We start from the raw sequence: 27,887 nt of genomic DNA, 5'->3' as shown, positions 1-27,887 counted from the left end.
TCACCACCTCAAGCTGAACCTCGGCAAGACGGAGCTGCTCTTCCTCCCGGGGAAGGACTGCCCGTTCCATGATCTCGCCATCACGGTTGACAACTCCGTTGTGTCCTCCTCCCAGAGTGCGAAGAGCCTTGGCGTGACCCTGGACAACACCCTGTCGTTCTCCGCTAACATCAAGGCGGTGACCCGATCCTGTAGGTTCATGCTCTACAACATTCGGAGAGTACGACCCTGCCTTACACAGGAAGCGGCACAGGTCCTAATCCAGGCACTTGTCATCTCCCGTCTGGATTACTGCAACTCGCTGTTGGCTGGGCTCCCTGCCTGTGCCATTAAACCCCTACAACTCATCCAGAATGCCGCAGCCCGTCTGGTGTTCAACCTTCCCAAGTTCTCTCACGTCACCCCGCTCCTCCGCACACTCCACTGGCTTCCAGTTGAAGCTCGCATCTGCTACAAGACCATGGTGCTTGCCTACGGAGCTGTGAGGGGAACGGCACCTCCGTACCTTCAGGCTCTGATCAGTCCCTACACCCAAACGAGGGCACTGCGTTCATCCACCTCTGGCCTGCTGGCTTCCCTACCTCTGCGGAAGCATAGTTCCCGCCCAGCCCAGTCAAAACAGTTCGCTGCTCTGGCACCCCAATGGTGGAACAAGCTCCCTCACGACGCCAGGACAGCGGAGTCACTCACCACCTTCCGGAGACATTTGAAACCCCACCTCTTTAAGGAATACCTGGGATAGGATAAAGTAATCCTTCTACCCACCCCCCTTTACTCCAACCCACCCCCCAAAAAAAAATGTGTAAAGTGGTTATCCCACTGGCTATAAGGTGAATGCACCTATTTGTAAGTCGCTCTGGATAAGAGCGTCTGCTAAATGATGTAAACGTAAATGTAAATGTGGTGTTTGAGTTGAATTTCCCAGACGTCGCCTGGCGCAAGGCTGCTCTTATCAATAACAACACTCAGCTGAATAGGGGCTGGATACCCTTTCATCCTGACCCACACTTACAGTATATATTACACTACACACAAATAAACACATGCACGCATGCATGCACTCGCAGACACAAACGCAGAGTGTGAACACTATGCCTAGTGCTGGCCTCTGATACATCTAACAGCTGTGTGTGTGTCCATGGTGGTCAGTACCATCTGCTCGGGGTGGGTGTGAGAGAGGAGCCCCAGGTGGAAGAGTCTTTAAGTGGGGCTGATCTGGAGTGTCTCTACCCTGCTACTGTCTGAAGTGGTGCTCACCTACATGGAGACACAATGGTGTGAATGGAGTGGAGTGTGTGTGTGTGTGTGTGTGTGTGTGTGTGTGTGTGTGTGTGTGTGTGTGTGTGTGTGTGTGTGTGTGTGTGTGTGTGAGTGCCTAGGCATGCTTTTGTTTGTTTGTTTGTTCATGTGTGTAAGGGTGGTGGATACATGGTATCCATGTTAGAATTAAGTGTAATTGTACTTATTCTCTTGACCCAGGTCGGATGCTGTTATTGGCTGTGCTGCGAGGCTCCTCCCCCAGTCATCGTTTGATGTAGGAACAGATCCACCCCCACAACCCCTTTAGTCAAGTCAGCAGGACCACTTCCTGAAGCTCAGCTCCACCTTGCACATGCTCAGACACTACCCAGACACAACTGCACAGACATACAGGTTCCTGGACAGGGCAAGTATGGTTGACTGAAGGTTACTGCTGCTTCCTAAAGCAGCCATATAAAAATAGCGTACCTCTGTATTAGAAGTGTTATTAAGTGTGTGGGCTGTGTGTTGTCTACAGGGCTGGGAACAGTGTGTGTGTCTGGATATGAATGAGTTCTACCTGGGTCTGATAACAGAGAAGGAGACACGCAGAGCCTGGAACCATTCGATGCGTTTTAGTTGAGTTACTCTAATCTAAGTAGTCCTGCAGTCTACTTTTGTTTCAACTCACTAGCCATCAACCTCCCCATCAAAGATATACACTACACTGTCACACAAAAAAAAGTATTTTGACCATCTTTCCAATGTCCCTGTTTCTATGTATTTCAGGAGTGGCACCAGAAGTGTTCTCATTACTTCATCCTCTCTGCCTCTAGAGGCTCTCTAACCAGCCTCGCTCTGCTCAGCCACCCAACACGTATGTTGGTACCCACACTGTAGTTACAATGTACCTATCATGTTTTTGTCTCATACAGTGTGGCTAGTCTTTTGTCTGCTGCTGTTTGACATCAGTGGCGATTTTAGCATGTAAATCTTGTTGTGGCAAAAAAAAGAAAAGTGGGATGCATGCCAGCAAAGCCACTACACAACACAACACAACACTAAACAATATATTAATTGCACTATAACGGTGACAAACGGTGCCCACAAACTGTTAGGGCCTAAATAAAGCTGTCCCAACAGCAGAGTCCCAACAGCAGACCCAACACCTTACCGCTGCTACACCTGGCTATCAGCGGAGCCTTGTCTGGCAGCGAAACAGTTCATTCAGTCTCATTTACTGCCTTTAAAAAAAACATTGCTGATATGGCTGACTTGCTTAAACAAATGTGGTTTCTACTGACAATTGAGATGTACAAACTATGGCATAAGGGGACGACAAGCAGATAAGAGGCAATCCGTAATTTCGATTAAGACATAAATGAGCGAGCTAGAACGGATGTAGTCAATATAACTATTTGTTCAGCACTTTTGAAATGTACAGCGACAGAATTCAGAACATGGGCCGTTCTTACAGTGTTCTCCCTGTATACCAAGTCAGAACCGTAGGATAAAAAAGGGGGCATATAAGCAGACAATGAAAGCTCTTACAATATTCAATGATTATATTTCTCAAAACAGGTTATAGGCTACATGTGCACCACCCAGTCAGAACAGTAGGTGAAAATTAGAGGTGAAAATATACCAAATTATTAGGGTGAGGCACATGGGCTACTAACAGCTTACTACACAACATACACTTAGTATTACTTTCTTAGCTACGGTATACAAATCTTCCTGGCATATTACATCATTTATGCAGCAGCATACAAGACATTTTTGGACTCACCTTGTTGTGCTGTGCTCACTTGAACAGGAAGGTGGCGCGACGGTCCTTCGAAGCAAATTTTGTCATCAAACTTTGTCATCAAAGTCTGGCATTCTCTGGATTTATGGTGCTTTCAAGACTACTGGGAACTCGAAAGAAGAAAAAAGTTGAATCATGATGACGTCAGTGATTTTCAGGTCGTAGCTCTAGAAAGAGGCCCGAGTTCCGGACTTACAATTGGATAAAAGTTCAAAACGTATTTTCTCAGTCGTAGCTCGTTTTTCCCGAGTTCCCAGTTGTCTTGAACTCACTAAAGTCCGATTTTGCAGTTCCGAGTTAACAGTTGTTTTGAGCGCGGCATAAATCATGCTTCAGTGACAGTACAGCCAATGTTGAAAGTTTATAATTTTAAACTAGGAAAAGAGACCCTTAATCTTAGACTTGGGACCACACAGCCACCACTGAATAGCAGGCTAATGATTGCTTTGCCATGCTTGCAGTTAGCCACTGATTCCTTCCAAACCACTCATTGTTGAATTTGCGATTTCCAACTTGTTGTGTAATGTTTATGTCCAATGGCCGATGAGCAGCGATACGTTTTATCTATAATTTCTCTTCATTATTTCTCTTCAAATGACAAGGATTAAAAAGGATTTGCCAGTAGATTGTCGACTTGATTCATGATGATGACTGCTAGCTAAGATTTTGAAAGTATGATGTTGACATGATCAGTCCAGTCAAAGCTACTGTAGATATAACGTGATTTGACATCTTTTTATCTGTGGCCAATGACCTTGAGCCTTCTTGGATGGGCACTTCTAATGTAACTCTATAGCAGCACCCAAGGGGCTTGAATTTTCTAGCTCTACCCTTAGACTTGGCGGTGACGTAGTGTCCCCATGAGTGACAGAACACTGAGCCAATCACGGCGCAACGCTCCGTATTTTCTGCTGGCTTGCCCCACCACAGAAAGCACTGAGCTAGGCTGAAACACCTACATTTTGGAGCTGCCTTACTCAAGAAAACAAAAAAGAGACCATGTTTGTATGCGGCTTTATTAACTCAATTATATATATATATTTTTTACATTGTTTGCAAACTGATATGTGACACGTATTAATGCCCCCCCCCAAAAAAAAAAAAAACTTTTATTTTTGCAAAAAATGTGGGGCTCAAAACAGGTGGGGCTCTGCCCCACGTGCCCTGAATGACGGGTCGCCACTGTTTGACATTCATTTCCCCCTCAGGGATTAATAAAGTATCTATGTAATACATAGATTTTAGTGCCACTTAAAGTAAACGGTAACCATTTATTCTTCCATTCTGTCTTTTCATTTATTGAACACTAATGCCAGTATCATCACAGAGAATACTGGATGTCTGACGTGTCCTCTCCTGTGTCTACCCCCCATAGTGTCTCCCATCCCTCACCTGAGGCTGGTGCTGAGCCGCCTCCCCTGGCTGTGAGACCCCTGGGTGGTTGAGCTGTGTGTGGAGGGTTTGGGGGGTGGACTCTATGCCCCTGGGTCCTGGGCTGGTGCTGCTCAGTGGGCATTCAGGCTTGGGGGTAGAGAGGCTACTACAACCAGTGTCCTCATCAGAGTCAAGGGTGGCTGGAGATGTGCCTGGGTGAAGTCATCCACTGACTGGCGTAAGAGGGCTCAATGGATTTGGTCAATGGTACTATTAGGGCACTGAGTTTTACAGCAAAAAAACTAAACAAAAATTCTGACCATGAAAAATTCTGGGCTCTAGGTATAGGCTATAGAGGCCGGAATTTTTATTTTATTTTAATGTAATTAAAAAATAAATAAAAAATTATGGGGGTAGATCAGCTTTAATATTGCAGATAGATTGTAACTTCCATCAATGTAATTGTCTGCATCACTTCCAATCCCCCATATGTTTTTCTTTTCTCGCAAATATATATACAATATATATATATACACATACATACACATACATACACATACATACATATATACACATACATATACATTTCCTTTTTAAAAAGCTTATACATACTATATAAATTTTATGGACACAGTCAATTTTACAATAATTCTATTTTGTTTGTTTTTACTCCTGAACTTCCTCTAACCTCAACCTCTCCGATCATTTTCATGATGGCCATCCGGTTTGCTTCTATATGCCATATCTTTCTAACTGTGCTCTTTCACAAAATCTCTCAACCTATAACGTATATACTTATTATGGACACAGTATGCTTACATTATTAGTTATCTTGTTGTTATTAGTTGTTGTTAGTTGTTATTAGTCCCATCCTTCAACTCAATTCAACACCACCCATCTATCTCTTAACACCATCCATATTGGATTTCTATTTGCCATATATTTTTCAACTGTACTGTGATGTTTTACAAAAGTTCTGAACCTTTCTATTCTCATTGTTTTTACAGATTGTAAATTGAAAATATATTTTTTTGCTAAAAGTATTATTATATTATTGATCGATTGACTATGACTTTTCAGATCACCCAGTAATGCTATCTGCAGGGTTAGCTCCAGGTAAATATTGCAATCCTTTAGCCATTCCTGGACCTGTGTCCAAAAACAAGCTACAAATGGACAGTACCAAAACAAATGATCTAATGATTCTGTCTCTTCGCAACAAAATCTGCAGAGCTGGGAAGATTGTATCCCCCATATAAATAACATTGCATATCAGTTCATAAACACTATGCCATGGGCTCGGTACGTCAAAAATCTCTTCCCAAATATTTTGCAATCTATATGGGACGGCTGTCAATCCTTTGGTCCTTAAATGAAACTGGTATACTTTGTTATTTATCACAGTTTTCTTTAACCAATTATGTTCTTTAATGCAAGGCCGACAGACAAGTTCCTTACATTTTCCCCCTTCCACTTTCCTCTTCCATTTTTGCGGTAATGCTGCAATTATTTGGTTGTAATTTTGTGTAGAGCAGACATTTCCATATGTTTTTGTTAGCTGCATGTGCGACATAACTCCACCAGTCCTACCGATGATATCATTTACGAAGATTATACCTTTTTTAAATATTTTGTCCAAAAAATGAGTTTTTTTATCAATTTGAGTTTAACCACAATATTTGTTACATTATTTGTTCTGTTGTTTCTGGAGGATTCAATTGAAATTGCAACCAACTTTCTATGGCTTGTTTTAGAAATAGTGATATTTGGGAGATGATTTCTTTTTCAAATAACTGAAAGTGTGAGGTTGTAATCTGAATAAAGGGAAAAAGGCCATTCTTGAACATTGGGTGAGCCAATCTTACTAATTTGCTAGAGAACCAGTGTGGATTTAAGTATAACTTTTGTATGACTGAAGCTTTTAGTGATAGGTCTAATGCTTTAATATTTAATAATTTCTGTCCTCCTAATTCATATTCATTATATAAATAGGCCCGTTTAATTTTGACTGGCTTGCCGTTCCAAACTGTTCGCTAGGCGTAGGCAAGACCATAAGCAAATAGGTAAACTGGGATAATACTAAAGAGTTAATCAAGGTGATTTTTTCACAAATTGACAGGTATTTACCTTTCCATGGTAGCAAAATCTTATCTATTTTTGCTAACTTTCTATTAAAATTTGAGATCATTTATTTCATTTGGGATATGTATTCAGAGTATATCCACATCACCATCAGACCATTTTATTGGTAAACTTTTTAGTGATCCAATACGTAATATAGTACATTTATCATAATTTGGTTGTAATCCAGAGAGGTTAGAAAATATATCTAGATCCTCTATGAGGCTGTGGTGGGATTCGTTGTGGATTTAAAAGAAAACATGAATCATCAGTGTACAAAGACACCTTTGTTTTTAAGCCCTGGATTTCTAATCCTTTGATATTATTGTTGGATCTGATTTTAATAGCTAACATCTCGATGGCCATAATGAATAGATATGCCGATAGTGGACAACCTTGTTTCACTCCTCTTGACAGTTTAAAACTTTCTGAGAAATAGCCATTATTTACTATTTTACACCTAGGGTTACTATACATGATATTAACCCTGTCATGAACCCTGCATCCTGAGTCGGTTCCTGCCTGTGTTGCCATTTTTCTGCTCGGAATCTCCAGTTTCCTGAGGGTTCGTGAACGCTCCCGGCCTGGTTGCCGGGCGACGTTGCTAGGCGGGAGATCTCCCGATTAACCGCACATGCATCTCATCAGCTGGTCACCTGGTCCTGATCTTCACCCTTCTTAAGCCCTGACCTGACATCCATTCCCTGCCGGATCGTTAGCCATGAACATCAATCTCCCGGAACCTTCACCCAACCCCTGCCTGGTTGTCGGCGGCTGCCGAGCCATTCTTGGATCTACCACTGCACCTCCACCAACTCATCTCCGCCGTCCGCTCTGTCCCCTGGATTATTCTACATCATTTTTTGAATCTGTTAAATAAATACTCACCTTCGTTTCAACTCACCTTGTCCTGGTCTGCTTCTGGGTTCTGGCTTAGTAAACCGTGACAGAACGATCCGGCCCGAAATGAACCCAGCGGACCTGGACTCTGTTCGCCATGCCATTACCCATCAGGAGAAGATGTTGGGACAACATAGCACGGCGCTACAGGAGATAGCTTTGTCCGTTCGGAACTTTTCTACCAGTCTGATGAAGATCCAGGCTCAGCTCAGTTTGCCGGTGGAGAATCCACGACCGGTTTCACCCATCTCGCCTGCCGCTTCTGGAGCTGTGCCCTTCCGTGAGCCCAAGGTTCCGACGCCTGATAAATATGAGGGGGAGTTGGGAAGATGCCGTTCTTTCCTTATGCAGTGTGGATTAGTGTTCGATCTACAGCCCCACTCTTATGCCACAGATAAGGCTAGGATAGCCTTTGTCATTGAGTTGCTGCGTGGTCGAGCTCTGGAGTGGGCTTCAGCCGTATGGGAACAACAGGACACCTGCATGGCCTCATACCAGGAGTTCACGGCCGAGATGAGGAAGCTATTTGACCATCCCGTCCGAGGTATGGACGCAGCTAGCGCCTGTTTTGCTTCGCCAAGGAACTCGCAGCGTTGCCGACTTCGTGATCGAGTTCAGGACTTTGGCTGTGGAGAGTGGGTGGAATGAGGAGTCTCTGCAAGCGGCCTTTTACCAGGGGCTGTCGGAGCAGCTCAAGGATGAGTTGATCTCCTATCCGGAGCCTAGTGACCTGGACAGCTTGGTAGCCTTGTCTATTCGGGTGGATAACCGAGTTGGAGGGAGAAGCAATGGGGCCCGTCCACTTGTTCCCGGCGGTCGTCAAACTGCTCGGCTCGCTAAAGTTGGGAGGACTTTTAGCGAGCCAGTTTCAACCTCTCAATACCTCTGTCAGACCCCGTTTCCCGGCTACCCTCATGAACAGGAATCAGAGTCTAGCGATTAACGCTTTCGTCGATTCAGGTGCCGATGGAAGCTTTATTGATGCCGAAGTGGTGGAACAGCTGGGGCTTTCCAAGGAGCGATTACCGGAAGCCATTGAAGCTACCACTCTGAACGGCAGTAGTCTGGCACGTATCACGATGAGGACTGAACCGGTTAAGATGCTGTTGTCAGGGAATCATTCTGAGGTGATCTCATTCTTCATTCTGCCTTCTTCCCATGTTCCTCTGGTCCTTGGATACCCCTGGCTGAAAGAACACAATCCCCCATTCGATTGGGTGACTGGCAAGGTAACTAGTTGGAGCCTTGAGTGTCATGCTAACTGCCTCAAGACTGCCTGTTCCCATTCTGTTCCCAGTCAGGTGATTGAGGCTAGACCCCCAGATTTGTCCCTGGTTCCCGAGACATATCACGATTTGGGGGAAGTGTTCAGTAAGCAGAGGGCTCTGTCACTCCCTCCCCACCAACCATATGACTGTGCCATAAACCTGTTCCCTGGAGCTGTCTATCCCAAGGGACGGTTATACAGCATCTCCCGACCTGAACGTGAGGCTTTGGAGACCTACATCAAGGAGTCCCTAGCGGCTGGTCTCATTCGTCCTCATCATCACCCCCTGGGGGCAGGATTCTTCTTTGTGGGTAAGAAGGATGGCTCTCTTCGACCGTGTATTGATTATCGGGGGTTGAATGATATCACGGTCAAGAACAAGTATCCCCTGCCCTTGATGAGCTCTGCCTTCGACTCCTTACAGGGTGCTACTGTGTTCACCAAGCTAGACCTACGCAATGCGTATCACCTGGTCCGGATCAGAGAGGGGGACGAGTGGCTGACGGGTTTCAATACACCGATGGGTCACTTCGAGTATCAGGTGATGCCGTTTGGACTGACCAATGCTCCAGCAGTGTTCCAGAGTATGGTGAATGACGTCCTGAGAGATATGATCGGTCTCTTTGTGTTTGTTTACCTGGATGACATTCTTATCTTCTCGAAGGAACCTTCCAGCCAAGTCCAGCATGTCAGGCAGGTTCTGCAGCGATTGTTGGAGAATCGCCTGTTCGTGAAGGCCGAGAAGTGCGAATTTCACGCCCACACTACATCCTTCCTCGGGTACATCATCTCCAGGGGAGAGATTAGGATGGACCAGGAGAAGGTTAGGGCGGTTCTGGAATGGGCCCAGCCCGGTACGAGATTGCAGCTCCAGAGGTTTCTGGGGTTTGCGAATTTCTATCGCAGATTCATCCGGGATTACAGCCGTGTGGCCGCTCCTTTAACTGCCCTGACTTCCAGTACCAGGACCTTCAGTTGGAACCCTGAGGCGGACCGAGCGTTCCTGGATTTGACGAGGCGATTCACCAACGCACCGATTCTCTCTCAACCTGACACGGCCCGTCAGTTCGTCGTGGAAGTGGATGCGTCTGATGTGGGGGGTTGGCGCCATCCTGTCCCAGCGATGCTCCACTGACGGGAAACTCCATCCCTGCGCCTACTACTCTCGTCGTCTTTCGTCTGCGGAGAGGAACTACGATGTGGGTAACCGGGACCTTCTCGCGGTGAAGCTTGCCTTGGAGGAGTGGCGCCACTGGTTGGGAGGCGGAGCAACCGTTTATTGTCTGGACCGACCACAAGAATCTTGCTTACGTGCAATCGGCTAGACGTCTCAACTCCCGTCAGGCCAGGTGGGCTTTGTTTTTCGGACGCTTTAATTTTTCCCTGACGTTCCGACCTGTGTCTAAGAACGGCAAGGCGGACGCCTTGTCCCGGATGTTCTCCAAGACGGAGGAGAGTGGGGCCAAGACCGAGACGATTCTTCCCCGGAACTGTGTCGTGGGAGCAGTTATGTGGAGGATTGAGGAGGAGGTTATGGCGGCCCTTCGGACGCAGCCCGGTCCCGGTAACGGTCCACCCGGTCATTTGTTTGTGCCTGAGTCGGTTCGTTCTGCTGTCCTCCAATGGTCCCACGCCAGCAAGATGGCTTGTCACCCTGGCGTGGCCCGGACGATGGCGTTACTTCGCAGACGATTTTGGTGGCCGGCCATGGGAGAAGATACTCGGAGGTTTGTTGCTGCCTGTCCAGTGTGTGCGCAGAATAAGAGTGCCAACCGGCCCAGCTCTGGACTACTTCACCCCCTCCCTATTCCCCGGCGACCATGGTCGCATCTGGCCCTGGACTTTGTCACTGGGTTGCCCTCTTCTGAGGGGAACACGGTCATTCTGACTATCGTGGACAGATTCAGCAAGTTCACCCACTTTGTGCCCATTTCCAAGCTTCCCTCGGCCTCTGAGACGTCCGAGATCCTGGTTAGGGAGGTTTTCAGGGTCCACGGGTTGCCAAGTGACATAGTTTCCGACCGTGGCCCTCAGTTTACCTCTGCTGTCTGGAAGTCTTTCTGTTTGGCCATTGGAGCTACAGTCAGTCTCACATCTGGTTTTCACCCCCAATCTAATGGTCAGGCGGAGAGAGCCAACCAGAAGATGGAATCCACGCTACGCTGCCTTGTCTCCTCCAACCCCACCTCCTGGGTCTCTCAGTTGCCTTGGGTTGAGTATGCCCACAATACTCTCCCCTACATCTGCCACTGGGATGTCTCCCTTCCAGTGCCTGTATGGCTACCAACCTCCCTTGTTTCCTTCTCAGGAGAAGGATCTCTCAGTGCCCTCTGTTCAGGCCCACATTCGTCATTGCCACCGGACCTGGCATCGGGCCAGAAAGGCCCTCCTTAGAGTTTCTGACCGGTATCAGCTCCAGGCGAATCATCGCCGGATTCCCGCCCCCACCTATACCATCGGAGATAGGGTCTGGTTGGCCACACGGGATCTTCCTCTGCGGACTGAGTCTAAGAAACTGTCACCGAAGTTCATTGGTCCGTTTGTGGTGGAGAAGGTGATCAATCCTGTTGCGGTTCGACTCAAGTTACCTAGAACGCTCAGAGTCCATCCCACCTTTCATGTCTCCTGCCTCAAGCCTGTTCTCCTCAGTCCTCTGTTACCCCCTCCGCCTCCTCCTCCTCCCCCTCGGATGATCGGAGGTGGTCCTGCCTACACGGTGCGCCGCATTATGGATTCCAGACGGCGGGGCCGGGGTTTCCAGTATCTCGTGGACTGGGAGGGGTATGGTCCTGAAGAGAGGAGTTGGATTCCTCGGCAACAGATCCTTGATGCTAACCTCCTTCGTGACTTCTACCGCCTCCATCCTGGCGCTCCGGGTAGTCCGCCCGGTGGCGTTCGTCGGAGGGGGGGTACTGTCATGAACCCTGCATCCTGAGTCGGTTCCTGCCTGTGTTGCCATTTTTCTGCTCGGAATCTCCAGTTTCCTGAGGGTTCGTGGAACGCTCCCGGCCTGGTTGCCGGGCGACGTTGCTAGGCGGGAGATCTCCCGATTAACCGCACCTGCATCTCATCAGCGGTCTGCACACCTGGTCCTGATCTTCACCCTTCTTAAGCCCTGACCTGACATCCATTCCCTGCCGGATCGTTAGCCATGAACATCAATCTCCCGGAACCTTCACCCAACCCCTGCCTGGTTGTCGGCGGCTGCCGAGCCATTCTTGGATCTACCACTGCACCTCCACCAACTCATCTCCGCCGTCCGCTCTGTCCCCTGGATTATTCTACATCATTTTTTGAATCTGTTAAATAAATACTCACCTTCGTTTCAACTCACCTTGTCCTGGTCTGCTTCTGGGTTCCGGCTTAGTAAACCGTGACAAACCCATTTTATAAGAGATTCTCCAAAATGGAAATGCTCCAGGCATTTATATATAAACCTCAGTCGTACTTTATCAAATGCCTTTTCGAAGTCTGCTATGAATAGCAGGCCTGGATTCTCAGATTTTTCATAGTGTTCTATTGTTTCCAGTACTTGCCTTATATTATCTCCAATGTATCTTCCATGTAAAAAACCTGTCTGATTAGAATGAATAATGTCCGACAATACCTTTTCAATTCTATGAGCTATACATTTTGCAAGAATTTTTGCATCACAACACTGAAGTGTAAGGGGCCTCCAATTTTTTTAATGGACTGGATCTTTGTATTTTCCACTTGTATCCTGTTTCAGTAATAATGAAATCAGACCTTCTTGAGTGTCTGATAATCTACCATTTACATAGGAGTGGTTAAAACATGCTAATAACGGTCCTCTGAGTATATCCAACTGGTATGCCATCCAACCTGGCATTTTCCTGGACTTAAAGTCTTTAATTGCATTCAGAAGTTCCTCCTCTGTAATTTCACCTTCACATGGGTCTTTCTGTACGGCTGTTAATTTTACATTATCAATAGAAAAAAATCTCTACAATTAGCTTCAGTTAGAGGAGATGGAGACAACTGAAACAAAAACATATACTTAAAGTATTTTGTTTCCTCCTTCAAAATATAATTTGGTGAATCATGGGTGACTCCGTCATTTGTAACCAGTTTTCAGTAAATTCTTTTTGGTAGCATTCCTATGCTGAAGATTAAAAAATAATTTGGTGCATTTTTCCCCATATGCTTTATTTTATAATATATTACACTTGATCTTTCTTGAATAAGTTTCTCCATTTCTTTTTGTTCTTCCTCTAATTTATTCTGAGCCTCTATGTTACAGTTTTTATTGCTATCTATCTGTTCTGTTAGATCTTCTATTTCCTTTGTTAGTATGGACTCTGACCTAAATTGCTTTTGTTTTCGAGATGAGTACTGAATTGCATGGCCTCTAAAGGCACATTTAAAGGTGTCCCATGCAATAAGGGGATTTGCTGTACCTATGTTATGTCAGAAAAAATCAGTTATAAATTCCTCTGTCCTAGTTAAAAACAAGTTATCATCCAATAGGCTTTGATTAAATTTCCAATATCCTCGCCCACGTGGAAATTCAGTAAGAGTAATGTATATGCCAATTATATGATGGTCCGACCGCATTCTGTCCCCTATCAACACTTTTTAAACTTTTGGTGCCAACGAGAATGACATAAGAAAGAAGTCAAGACGACTAGCTTGATTGAGTCTCCGCCATGTATATCTCACTAGATCAGGATATTTAAGCCTCCATATATCTACTAGTTCTAATGTATCCATGACATTCATGATTTCCCTAAGAGCATGAGGGTGATTGTTTGTAGTGTGATTTCCTTTACGGTCCATTGAGCTATTTAAAACGGTATTATAATCTCCCACCATAATAATAGAGTCTTGAATAGCTTTCAGGGTTGATAATTTATTATATATATATTGTCAAAGAAGTGTGGATCATCATTATTTGGTCCGTAAAGGTTAATGAGACATATCTGTTTATGGTCCAATAACATATTTAAAATAATCCATCTACCTTGCGTATCTTTTTGGACAATTTGCACATTCGGATCGAAATTACTGTTAATTAATATCATCACCCCTTTTGAGTTTCTTTGCCCATGGGAGAAGTATATTTCGCCCCCCCATTCCTTTATCCACGCAACTTCATCTAGAATTGTTGAATGAGTTTCCTGTAAACAATAGATATTATATTCCTTCTCTTTGAGACATGTAAATATTGTTATTCTTTTGTTATTATCTGCTAAGCCATTACAATTATAACTGGCTATACTTATTTCACCATGTACCATAATGAGATACAAGTTTCAAAACTATTTATCTGTTTGTAAATTGACCAATAAAAAATACCATAGTGATTGAGTGTCCATATAGCTGTACCATGATATTTGCATTGCTACTAAGTATCCCTCCAATTGTTCTCCACTAATTCCCCCGCTAAAGCCCCTCCCCGTCCCAAGTTGGGCCGTCATCCCAGTGATCGGCATATCACTCCCGTCCCTCCGGATCCCTAGGGCCCCGAGAGGCCAGGACCCATCGGAGTTGTTCCTGGTCAGGTTCTGTTCTCCTCCCAGGTATCCGACTGTATCACACAGTAACATCTGTGCCTGGGTGGGGACCTGTGGTGTTTAGTGGCTGCTCCTCCCCACTCAACCCAATCAGAACCCTCCTCAGAGTGACCTATGACAATGTGACCTGCCTGACCCCGTTGCCCATGACAACCAGGCCTCAGTGAGGCTCTCCTTGAAGGAGATGAACTGTAGTGGCAACCCGCCTCAACCAAGATGGAGGCACACTGACCATGGGTGAGTACTCTTAAACACTGATCTTAATGGTCCAATGCAGCCATTTTTATCTCAATATCAAATAATTTGGGTAACCTTACTGTGATTGTTTTCAGTTAAAATTGACAAAAATAAACAAAAATCGTTTTTTAGCAAAGACCAATTTCTCAAGCAAGAATTCTGCTAGGACTGTCTGGGAGTGGTCTGAGTGGGGAGCAGTGGCGGCTCCTGAAAAAATTCTCAGGGGGGGCAATTTTTCTGATGATTTAGGTGACCTACACACATTTTAAAAAAGATATGTCCAGCAACAACATGAAGACAGGGGCAGCATATAAGTCAATACCAGAAGCATTTATTGACTGATCTCAAAAGTGTTGGCTTACCAGGGTTGGTGGAGCCCTCAGTTTCATCTTTGCCTCGCAAAGCTAACTCAAACACTCCGCAAAACTTCACACACTGGATTAGCCGGCTGAGGATGTGGCGGTTCTTGCTAATGTCGTAGTAAATATATTTGTTATAGTGAATATGGAATATGATATGTTGAGTAAAATGTTGTGCTAAGATCTATTTAGGTCAGGAGCTGGTTATAAGTTCTGTTCCTATCCAATAACAATGGACAAAAGGGTCCTATCTTGTCAGCCTTGTCAGTTTCAGTTCTCCAGTAAACTTGTGATTATCAACACTAACCTCATCGTTGTGGCGGGCGGACAGCTAGCCTGTATCCCTCATCCAGTTGAGTGGGAATGTTCACTCTCCCCAAAGCAGACAATCTCAAACAGCTATCCATGTGGGTCTTTGACAGCTCATGTTTCTTAATCTTTCCTGAAAGATGGTGCATGTCCGTTACACACCAGTCGCTGTCCAAGCGGTGCTGTCTGCCGTGCCACCTTCAGGGTGAAAGAGTAAGCAGGGGGTAGCAGAAGACTGCATTAGCTACATCGCAGCCTGCTAGCCAGGTTTTTCGTTCGTACCAATTTTTGGAAAATCCTCGGGTGTAGGACTTCCCCCTTTAGTAGAAACCTGTTGAATTATTAAATTTGGTCTGGGAGGTCCTAATTGTTTCAGTTGCCAATTTATCTTCATTTGTTCGCCGACAAAAATGAACTTCTTTCAAAGACACAATCGAGTTGCACTGAAGCCTAGCCATTTTCACAGTAGTAGTGAATTGATTGATGAGGCTACCCGCTCTTTTCTTAGTTACGTTCATGGTTATGTTACGTATGACGAAAGCGCGTAAGTGCAAGCCCTCAGAAACCCATAGAGATTGTATTGAAAGCTCTGATATTTGAAAAAAATAGATTTTACATGGGAGTCTATGACAGACTTCTGGGCGATTTTCAACCTGACTGAAATCGCCCCAAAAGGGGGGGGGGCCATTTGAAGCACGACTTTAGCCTGATTGGACATTTAGTGGCACTGTGGCAGATCAGACGTCTAGATTACAACACTGATAACTACTGTTGCCGTGATATAATTGATTAGAAAAAAAATCCCTTCCTTTTCCCGTTTGGCAGTGCGTCGCCCATATCGCCCTATTGAACACACCGCCCCTGGTGGGGAGGGGAAAACTGAAAACTAGCGGTTATTGGCAGAGGTCTGGAACTCTCTTTCTTATTGGTCTATTAACTGATGTCACCAGGCAGGCCCAAACTATTTTCAAACAGCTCTTACACTAAAAGGGCATTACCCACTGGGCACAGACGTCAACGTCTATTCCACATTGGTTCAATGTAATTTCATTGAAATGACGTGGAAAGAACGTTGATTCAACCAGTGTGTGCCCACTTGGTATCATCATTTTCACAAATTCACAGTGTTATTCTACCCTCATTGTGTGGAAATATACACTAGAAGTCAAACGTTTGGACAGACCTACTCATTCAAGGGTTTTTCTTTATTTTTACAATTTTTTACATTGTAGAATAATAGTGAAGACATCAAAACTATGAAATAACCCATATGGAATCATGTAGTAAACAAAAAAGTGTTAAACAAATCAAAATATATGTTATATTTGAGATTCTTCAAATAGCCGCCCTTTGCCTTGATGACAGCTTTGCACACTCTTGGCATTCTCTCAACCAGCTTCACCTGGAATGCTTTTCCAACAGTCTTGAAGGAGTTCCCACATATGCTGAGCACTTGTTGGCTGCTTTTCCTTCACTCTGCGGTCCGACTCATCCCAAACCATCTCAATTGGGTTGAGGTCGGGGGATTGTGGAGGCCAGGTCATCTGATGCAGCACTCCAACACTCTCCTTCTTGGTCAAATAGCCCTTACACAGCCTGGAGGTGTGTTGTGTCATTGTCCTGTTGAAAAACAAATGATAGTCCCACTAAGCCCAAACCAGATGGGATGGCATATCACTGTAGAATCCTGTGGCAGCCATGCTGGTTAAGTGTGCCTTGAATTCTAAATAAATCACAGACAGTGTCATCAGCAAAGCACCCCCACACCATAACACCTCCTCCTCCATGCTTTACGGTTGGAAATACACATGCGGAGATCATCCGTTCACCCACACCGCGTCTCACAAAGACACGGCGGTTGGAACCAAAAATCTCAAATTTGAACTCTAGACCAAAGGACAAATTTCCACCAGTCTAATGTCCATTGCTCGTGTTTATTGGCCCAAGCAGGTCTCTTCTTCTTATTGGTGTCCTTTAGTAGTGGTTTCTTTGCAGCAATTCGACCATAAAGGCCTGATTCACACTGTCCCCTCTGAACAGTTGATGTTGAGATGTGTCTGTTACTTGAACTCTGTGAAGCATTTATTTGGGCTGCAATTTCTGAGGCTGGTAACTCTAATGAACTTATCCTCTACAGCACAGGATACTCTGGGGCTGCACTGGGTGATGCCCACTTCCTGTGTCTTGATGGCCAGCGTTGGACTGAGGTGTTTTTTTTACTCTGCTGTTCATTATATTATTACCTCCTGCATTGCCCAGCTGTGGGGAACATACACCAAATAAATACAATATCACAGAACTTTGACTGTGTTTTTGCAGAAACCTATAGAGGGCGCCGCACCTGAGCCTCGCTTCTCCCATTCAGCCTGTCCATATGAAGGAGGGGTGGTGATCTGTGGAGGGTTGGGTAGAGGAAGTGTTCCACTGGGGGATACAGTCCTACTGAGGCCCACCACCACAGGCTTCTGTTGGGAGAGACTACAGCTCCAACCCACTATAGTGCCCAGATGTGGAGCTTCAACAACTCAGGTACAGAAAAACACAGTCTAGTGGCTGATTCCTGATTGAACAGTATCATGTTACTTTGTGTTTTGCATATTGTTTAACATTGAGTGAGTTCATGGATAGAGAAGTTGTTTCAGACACTGTAGTCATCCTCTAAATGTGCCCAGGATATTGTGCTGCTAAATCAAAGGGTTGTTTTAACACGGGCACCATCCTCCATTCTTTCCAGATATTCCCAATGTGCCCATGTGATTAGTGATCGGCTGATGTTGGTGGGAGGGGTTTGGCTTCAGGACTCGGGCGTGCCAGGGGTTTCTGTTACAGACCTGACCACAGGGGGCAATGTGGAGTTCAGCCTGGACACTGAGTAGGCTTTGACCTGTTATATTACATCCATGTTTTCACTGTAGTGCACACAAGGTCACAGACAACACAAACAAAATGGATTCAATGTACACACACACTGTACATTGAATACATAAAATAAATACACAAAATAGATTAACTGAGTGCCAACTGCCATCTCTCTCTGCCCTCCCCTTCTAGTCTGCTGTACCCTGGCCTCTTATGCTGCACTCCTTCTGCTCAGAGCTCCTGGGTGACTCTGATCGGTCAACAACAATGGCTCTGATTGGTGGTGGAGGAAACTGCTTTTCAGTTGGGACTCATCACAACCCTCACCCCATCACTGTAGACCTGAAACCTGTTCTATGACTATGAGACATGGTCGCTAGAAGTATTCTTTGTGAGGACATTTTTGTAAAGTATCGACTTAGTAATGGAAAGCTGGGTCAACTTCTGGCACTGGAGCGCATATGTAGAAGTTGATCTCCCTTTGGGCTGTATCAGTTCAGGGTCATGCATTTTAGACAAAAGAATGCACCTGCTACCTTCCGGCTCCACACATTCACTGACACAGACACACAGAAAGGCCAACATTTTCAGATCTGCTTACCAGACAACTTTTTATTTCAGGAGAGAGACCTCAGTAAAGTCACGATCAAAGGGCTCGTAGTAATAGGATAGGCGTTATTCAAAATCAAGAAGTATTAGGGTTATTCAAAGTCCATATTATGTATGATAATAGATGAGGTTGAGGTTGGTGTTGAGGTTGTTGTTGTTGGGGTCAGGAGGATCACTCAGTGAAGCGTCTGAAGGACTGGACAGTGGGGCTGACTGCACCCCAGTCACCAGGCTTCCTGTACTCTCCCTTCTCCAGGAAGTACTGGCGTCCGCGGTAGTTGGGGTGCTCGTAGAAGACCCACCAGCCATCCAGGACCTTGCAGGAGTACACCTCCCTCCAACGGTACTTCTCCAGGACTGAGGGGCAGTCCTCGGCGGCCTCGAAGGCCTGGCCCGCAAAGTCGTCCTTCTCATACAGCTGCATCTTGTACTGGGTCCCACAGGTCTACAGGGGTGGGGGTGGTGGGAATGAGTGATCGTTGTGGAGGCGAGGGGTTAGTGTAAGGGATTGGGAAAGAAAGGGGCGGGGATGTGGGGTAAGAGAAAGGGGGAAGGAGGGATATATAGGGAGATGAGATTCTTACTCAGCAACTTATGGTTTATTTTGGGGGCTAGGATGTAAGGATAGTTAGTAACACACAAGGTTTGTAAAGTATTGTTGTGTGTTTGTCAATGTTCTGGTCGACCCAAAATGCATTTGTCTACCAATCCATCACCAATCCAATGTTTTTATACTCTTGAGTTGGGTCCGAAACTGAAAGGACCATCATGAGAAAATAAACATATATTTTTTAAACATTGCCTGCTGTATTTTTTTCACTTCTGTTGTTTGGACCATTTATGGCTTCCTGCGTTACAGAGAATATTTCCACCACCATATTCTGCACCATAGTTGGAACATTTATTGATTCTACAGCAGAAGTATAGGTCTGATTCTGCCTGCCAGCTCTAGGTCAGCCCATAGCGATCAGTGCCACGATCAGTGCTATATGCTGGTATTGAACTCCTTTGGCAAAGCCCTTAGGTCCTGGGTGAACCGTCACTGTCCTGTGCCTGGCCTCATTGGGATTGGGATGTCTAATACGCCCATCTGACGAACAGTCAGATGTCCTGTCTATACCACTTTTGCTATCACTATAGTGGCTATTCTTGGTTTTTCTGTTGATCTATGAAATTACTATTACAATGTACAGTGGGGAAAAAAAGTATTTAGTCAGCCACCAATTGTGCAAGTTCTCCCACTTAAAAAGATGAGAGAGAACTGTAATTTTCATCATAGGTACACGTCAACTATGACAGACAAATTGAGATTTTTTTTTTTCAGAAAATCACATTGTAGGATTTTTAATGAATTTATTTGCAAATTATGGTGGAAAATAAGTATTTGGTCACCTACAAACAAGCAAGATTTCTGGCTCTCACAGACCTGTAACTTCTTCTTTAAGAGGCTCCTCTGTCCTCCACTCGTTACCTGTATTAATGGCACCTGTTTGAACTTGTTATCAGTATAAAAGACACGTGTCCACAACCTCAAACAGTCACACTCCAAACTCCACTATGGCCAAGACCAAAGAGCTGTCAAAGGACACCAGAAACAAAATTGTAGACCTGCACCAGGCTGGGAAGACTGAATCTGCAATAGGTAAGCAGCTTGGTTTGAAGAAATCAACTGTGGGAGCAATTATTAGGAAATGGAAGACATACAAGACCACTGATAATCTCCCTCGATCTGGGGCTCCACGCAAGATCTCACCCCGTAGGGTCAAAATGATCACAAGAAGGGTGAGCAAAAATCCCAGAACCACACGGGGGGACCTAGTGAATTACCTGCAGAGAGCTGGGACCAAAGTAACAAAGCCTACCATCAGTAACACACTACGCCGCCAGGGACTCAAATCCTGCAGTGCCAGACGTGTCCCCCTGCTTAAGCCAGTACATGTCCAGGCCCGTCTGAAGTTTGCTAGAGTGCATTTGGATGATCCAGAAGAGGATTGGGAGAATGTCATATGGTCAGATGAAACCAAAATATAACTTTTTGGTAAAAACTCAACTCGTCGTGTTTGGAGGACAAAGAATGCTGAGTTGCATCCAAAGAACACCATACCTACTGTGAAGCATGGGGGGTGGAAACATCATGCTTTGGGGCTGTTTTTTCTGCAAAGGGACCAGGACGACTGATCCGTGTAAAGGAAAGAATGAATGGGACCGTGTATCATGAGATTTTTGAGTGAAAACCTCCTTCCATCAGCAAGGGCATTGAAGATGAAACATGGCTGGGTCTTTCAGCATGACAATGATCCCAAACAAACCGCCCGGGCAACGAAGGAGTGGCTTCGTAAGAAGCATTTCAAGGTCCTGGAGTGGCCTAGCCAGTCTCCAGATCTCAACCCCATAGAAAATCTTTGGAGGGAGTTGAAAGTCTGTGTTGCCCAGCGACAGCCCCAAAACATCACTGCTCTCGAGGAGATCTGCATGGAGGAATGGGCCAAAATACCAGCAACAGTGTGTGAAAACCTTGTGAAGACTTACAGAAAACGTTTGACCTGTGTCATTGCCAACAAAGGGTATATAACAAAGTATTGAGAAACTTTTATTATTGACCAAATACTTATTTTCCACCATAATTTGCAAATAAATTCATTACAAATCCTACAATGTGATTTTCTGGATTTCTTTTTCTCATTTTGTCTGTCATAGTTGACGTGTACCTATGATGAAAATTACAGGCCTCTCTCATCTTTTTAAGTGGGAGAACTTGCACAATTGGTGGCTGACTAAATACTTTTTTTCCCCACTGTATACCCTACCCCGTGCATTGAAGTGAAGTGTACAGTGTTCTGTGTTCTAATTAAGCAAAAGGCCATATACCACACACCCAAGGGGTGCCTTATTGCTATTATAAACTGGTTACCAACATAAATAGAACAGTAAACAAGTATTTTTGTGTCATACCCGTGGTATATTGTCTGATGTAGACACGGCTGAAATGCTGTTTCAGCCAATCAGCATCCAGGACCCAAACTACCCGGTTTATAATACAACATACGGTATACCCCATTCAGACAGTTCAGCATAGACCTTACAGACATACCCCATCTAGATACTGTTATGGAAGAAGCATAATGATATCTCTTTGCGTTCACTATAATGTTCTAGGACTGAGGCACTGGCTGACTTACAAAGTGGATCATCTTGCAGGAGCTGAGGCGGTCGTTGAGGCCCATCCAGCGCAGGTATTCAGGGTACTCTCCCCTGGTCAGAACATACTGGTAGCCCATGTAGTTGGGCCTCTCGTACACCACCCAGGCTCCACTCTCCACACGGATGGAGTTACAGCGGCTCAGGTAGGAATGGAAGTCGGTGCAGTCACTGTCACACTCATAACGACGGCCCTGGAAGTTCTTATCCTCGTAAAAGACAATCTGGACGAGAACAAAACAGATCAGAGTGGAGTGAGTGGGTTGAACTTAGGTTCATATGCTTGATAAAAGCTCTGGACTGCACTGTAGGACACCTGTAGGTACCTTTTTACACAATTAATGGCTTTTCCCAACCTACCAAAGAACATGTCAATCCACTCAGCACATTCCTGATGCCTTTCTTTGCAGCTAGGGCTATTTCTATAAGCCATAGATGTGGGTAAGCTCATCCATTTGAGTTAGTCTTTCCATCACAGAATAACTCCAATGTAAATATTTTTGATGGCACTTAAACGCCAAATCGAAGACTGTATTTCTAATAAAATGTGTATTTAGTCCAGGCAGAGATTATGTCCGTTTTTGCAGGACACCAGTGCTGACAAGCTTTTACCAGCATTCCATTTCACAGATGGGATTGAGCTGTGCTGTCTGGCAATAGTGCCCTCCACTTGTATGTCAGGCATCACACAAAATACTATTACACTGGTATTATTACACATACATTACAATTATACTATTACGTTATTATTACTATGGCAATGGCCAGCAGGATAAATCAGCCAAGTTTGACAGAAAATATCAAAATGGGCCATCCCATAACTAAACCAAACACACCACAGAAAATCACTGCTATGCTACTGCCACCATACAATCACTATCCTGTCCACTATATTATTAGGGCATGTTCTGATGGAGCCAGTGACAGCCCAGAGCCAAGTGGCCATATCCCTGTTACTCACCCTGCCCATTTTGGACATTGTATGTGGGCTAGGCTTGATAGATAGCGGTGGTCTGCTGGTCTCCTAAAAGTCTGGATGCTGGATGCCTCTGGTCCTGCCACCCAATCCCTTTTATATACCCAGCCTCCCAGTTTTTTAAACAGTGAGTGGAACAATCGCTTTGTCATGAAAATGAGATCCAAAAATTGAGTCAGTGATTCTAGTGCTATTCAGTTTTTCCAGAAAAGTGAAGCGGGATTACGGCATAATGACAGCATGGTGAGAGTGCCCATTGACCCCCTCTCTGCTGGCTTGCTGAAATGCCCCCCAACTCACCTCGCCCCCCATATCCACCACAACACACCCTCCCTACATGCCACCCTGCCAGCTTGCTCCTCTCACCCCCACCTCCAGCCTATGCCCAATGTGCCTACCACCTCATGCCAAGAGTTTACCAAATGTGCCAAATTCTGCATAGATGCAGAGATATATTGTGCTCCCATTGATTAAAGTGTCACAAGTTATCTCCAGGCGTATTCATGTCTTCAACTAATCACAAATGGGGAAATAGGTATGTGGGTGAACTTGGAGGCATTCATTAGACATTTGAAATATGCAAGGTCCATTACACTAGAAGACAACCAAGAAGCATGAAAATCTGTCAAGTGTGCAGGCCAATCACTCTTCCCTTCCTCCTCGAGGGCCAATGAATGAACAAAAGAGACAAAGGGAGGGATTCGGAGGTGATTTGTGCAACATCTGCTCCCCCCCAGTCTTAGCCAAAAATAGTTTATCTCTATACATTTTGACTGTGCTACAGCTAATTGTAATGGTTTGTGATTAGTCCAACAGTATAACTAAACATTAGCTGAGGCGATATACAGTGGGGGAAAAAAGTATTTAGTCAGCCACCAATTGTGCAAGTTCTCCCACTTAAAAAGATGAGAGAGGCCTGTAATTTTCATCATAAGTACACGTCAACTATGACAGACAAAATGAGAAAAAAAATTCCAGAAAATCACATTGTAGGATTTTTAATGAATTTATTTGCAAATTATGGTGGAAAATAAGTATTTGGTCAATAACAAAAGTTTCTCAATACTTTGTTATATACCCTTTGTTGGCAATGACACAGGTCAAACGTTTTCTGTAAGTCTTCACAAGGTTTTCACACACTGTTGCTGGTATTTTGGCCCATTCCTCCATGCAGATCTCCTCTAGAGCAGTGATGTTTTGGGGCTGTCGCTGGGCAACACGGACTTTCAACTCCCTCCAAAGATTTTCTATGGGGTTGAGATCTGGAGACTGGCTAGGCCACTCCAGGACCTTGAAATGCTTCTTACGAAGCCACTCCTTCGTTGCCCGGGCGGTGTGTTTGGGATCATTGTCATGCTGAAAGACCCAGCCACGTTTCATCTTCAATGCCCTTGCTGATGGAAGGAGGTTTTCACTCAAAATCTCACGATACATGGCCCCATTCATTCTTTCCTTTACACGGATCAGTCGTCCTGGTCCCTTTGCAGAAAAAACAGCCCCAAAGCATGATGTTTCCACCCCCATGCTTCACAGTAGGTATGGTGTTCTTTGGATGCAACTCAGCATTCTTTGTCCTCCAAACACGACGAGTTGAGTTTTTACCAAAAAGTTATATTTTGGTTTCATCTGACCATATGACATTCTCCCAATCCTCTTCTGGATCATCCAAATGCACTCTAGCAAACTTCAGACGGGCCTGGACATGTACTGGCTTAAGCAGGGGGACACGTCTGGCACTGCAGGATTTGAGTCCCTGGCGGCGTAGTGTGTTACTGATGGTAGACTTTGTTACTTTGGTCCTAGCTCTCTGCAGGTCATTCACTAGGTCCCCCCGTGTGGTTCTGGGATTTTTGCTCACCGTTCTTGTGATCATTTTGACCCCACGGGGTGAGATCTTGCGTGGAGCCCCAGATCGAGGGAGATTATCAGTGGTCTTGTATGTCTTCCATTTCCTAATAATTGCTCCCACAGTTGATTTCTTCAAACCAAGCTGCTTACCTATTGCAGATTCAGTCTTCCCAGCCTGGTGCAGGTCTACAATTTTGTTTCTGGTGTCCTTTGACAGCTCTTTGGTCTTGGCCATAGTGGAGTTTGGAGTGTGACTGTTTGAGGTTGTGGACAGGTGTCTTTTATACTGATAACAAGTTCAAACAGGTGCCATTAATACAGGTAACGAGTGGAGGACAGAGGAGCCTCTTAAAGAAGAAGTTACAGGTCTGTGAGAGCCAGAAATCTTGCTTGTTTGTAGGTGACCAAATACTTATTTTCCACCATAATTTGCAAATAAATTCATTAAAAATCCTACAATGTGATTTTCTGGATTTTTTTTCCTCAATTTGTCCGTCATAGTTGACGTGTACCTATGATGAAAATTACAGGCCTCTCTCATCTTTTTAAGTGGGAGAACTTGCACAATTGGTGGCTGACTAAATACTTTTTTCCCCCACTATACAGGGTCTCTAGGAAAGTATGCTATTCAACAATAAAACATAAAAGGCACGTCAAGGCAAAAAACAAATTGTTTATTCATGTCTAAAGAAAAAAGAAAACTAAACTAAATTATGCTCTTAGAAAACATTGAAAATAATTTCCATTGTAACGTGTAGGTAGGCCGACATAGTGCAATTTAATTGAAAGGCAAGTCACTGAGAACTAAGCCACAGCAGTAAGGCATAAGGCATTATAATAACAATAATAACAGTAAGGCATAATAACAATAATACAATCTCATCCATCCACACTGCCCTAAGAAGCAAAGCAAAGGACTAACAAGGAAGGGAAATACCTGGTTACCTAGCAACGTCAGCATTCTCTGGAGCATGCTTATTTTAATAGTACACAGATCTTTGCTTTAGGTCCACTGTCCCTTGGCCCATGTAACAGAATATAACTGCTCCCTCTTCTCATAACACTAATGTGTTCTGCCATCTTCTTAGAGGTGGCTATTATAGTCTACAGACAACAGTACCCATCCGAGGGAGGTACTAGCCTGGTCCCAGATCGGTTTGTGCTCTTGCCATTGCTCATTGTCAAGCCAAACATTTCTAAACAGTTTGTCATGACAATGAGTGATAAGGAGTTGACATGATAGCACAAACAGATTGGCACTCAGGTGCTAAAGGTATTACATTTCTTGGAATTTGGCACATACCTTTAAATTCATCACACCCTCTCTCCTATGCTACCAGAAAATACATATTAACTTAATATCATATTACATGTATACATGAATAAATCATTCCCCTATACTGGACAAGGTCAATCTCTGAATTTAACAGAGAGTTCAATTATTCCCTCTTATTTCATTGGTACAGTACACACTACAGAAGAACCAGACTCTAGTCAGATCTAACCTGAGTGGCTAACAATAGGTACCCTGTAATCGTACCCCAAGTACTCTAGGACCACTGGCTTAGTCCTGATTCTCTACCATCCCCACCACTGTTAAATCCATGAGAGTGAGTCTGCAAGGGAAGAGAATCTGGACGCACCACAATCTCAACTAGATGAAGGAATGCAGCAGTGGGAGGGCTATACAGCATACAGTGGACTAGAACAGAGCCAGAGGTCTATACCAGGCCATCCTCCTGCAGTCTAGTGATCCTCAGATGAAATCCAGGCCTGCCTGGAACTGTGGACAGCATGCAAACAAAGGGCTTAGAGCTACCAGTGGCTGTGAGGCAAACAGCTGACTGTGAGGCAAAAGCTTCTTTGTATGGGGCTCTCTATCAACAAGAACCCCAAAAGTCAGCAAGGCAAAGGGCGTCCTCCCCACTGTCCGTCAAGATGTCTCTTCCTGCCTGGTGTCATTTGGCCTGGCCTCCAGGCTGTCGCTGTCTGAGGGGTCCTGGGATATGACGCAAAGGGGGATAAGTCTGTCCAGCTCCTGCCTGTGTCCCGACTCCAACAGCCACTCATGGAACTTCTGCTCCACCAGGGCCTGGAACTGACACCGCTGCTCCCTGAAAACAGACCACTTACTATAGGAACAAGAGTAACAGACAGCCAGAGTTATGTGCACTTGGGCCCCTCCTTTAGCTCCTCATTAAATCGCTGTATTTATTTTTCAATCATATTAGTGCACACAACTGGGGTCACTTGTTATGTAAAGTAAACCACACAGTACAGTAACATCAGACATTTCGAGTGGCTGCTTCATATTCACATTGATCCTGGAAACTGGGAAGCACTTCATATTTCCATTCTCTGAGCGCTGGTCAAATTTCCACTACTGATAAATCTAAGCGGTAGAATGGCTGACCGGTAGTGTCTGTTTGTCTGTTCAGGTGGGCATCCTTCACCGTCTTCTGCCAGTCCTGTACGCTCTTCTCCCTCTCCTCATGGGCCTTCTGGTACATCGATGGCAGTCTGCCTGGCACTTCACACATGTCCCCCTCCATTCTAAAAGGGCACCACCAGGAGGCAGAACACATCAGGCGGCAGCAGGCGGTAAGAGCCAGGGTCTGGGGTGGTGCCCTTCACACCCAGCAGTAATGGCTGGTCCCAAGCGTTTGGCACCACAGCTAAACCCACACTCGCCATGTGATCCTCCAGGGAGGGGTAGTGTATGGAAGGGGCCCGAGGTGAGAGCAGTGTTCCCAGGGAGGAGTAGGGTCCGGGTGGGGTTGAGGCCGTGGATGGTGCAGTAGGAGGAGGACCCTATGGCCAGGCGGCCAGCCACACACACCACCCTGACATTCTCACAGCTCTGGATGTGGATACTGGTCTTGATGGGAGCCAGGACTGCCGTGCTGTTACGACACTTGTCCAGGCTCACTGACCTGAAACACACACACCACAGGGAATGTAATCTCATCTGAGCTAATGGACATTGTTACAGTATAGCAATATTAAAGGAACTGTTACGAAACCAATAACTAGCGTACTGATTTTGCTGCCATTGTTATGTCTAGGGGACTTAGGCCCAGCTAAATGGTCTGTAACCTGATTTGATGTGTGCATAAATGTGGGAAGTAAGCGTGTGCGACTAAGTGACAGCCACCTTACCTTAGGTCCAGGGCCAGCTCCTTCTTGACCTATTGGTCGGCCAGTCCAAGCGGATTATTATTTGTTCAGATGAGGATGAAACATAAATATG

General features: G+C 45.1%; 1 protein-coding gene and 1 pseudogene across 1 annotated transcript; one reads left to right on the top strand and one right to left on the bottom strand.

Moving 5' to 3' along the window:
* Window positions 1-897: 897 nt before the first annotated feature.
* On the top strand, window positions 898-18,396 carry LOC121536160 (annotated as a pseudogene).
* Window positions 18,397-18,725: 329 nt separating this feature from the next.
* Window positions 18,726-22,848, bottom strand: LOC121536339 (gamma-crystallin S-like). The gene is made up of 3 exons (XM_041843616.1): window positions 22,775-22,848; window positions 21,795-22,037; window positions 18,726-19,060 (listed from the first exon to the last, which is right to left on the bottom strand). The coding sequence occupies exons 1-3, from the start codon at window positions 22,790-22,792 to the stop codon at window positions 18,788-18,790; spliced, it is 534 nt and encodes a 177-aa protein (XP_041699550.1). The 5' UTR covers window positions 22,793-22,848; the 3' UTR covers window positions 18,726-18,787.
* Window positions 22,849-27,887: the final 5,039 nt, after the last annotated feature.

The sequence above is a fragment of the Coregonus clupeaformis genome, chromosome 23, assembly GCF_020615455.1.
Source record: "Coregonus clupeaformis isolate EN_2021a chromosome 23, ASM2061545v1, whole genome shotgun sequence".
Lineage (NCBI taxonomy): Eukaryota > Metazoa > Chordata > Actinopteri > Salmoniformes > Salmonidae > Coregonus > Coregonus clupeaformis.
This window is presented reverse-complemented; position numbering and strand designations above follow the sequence as displayed.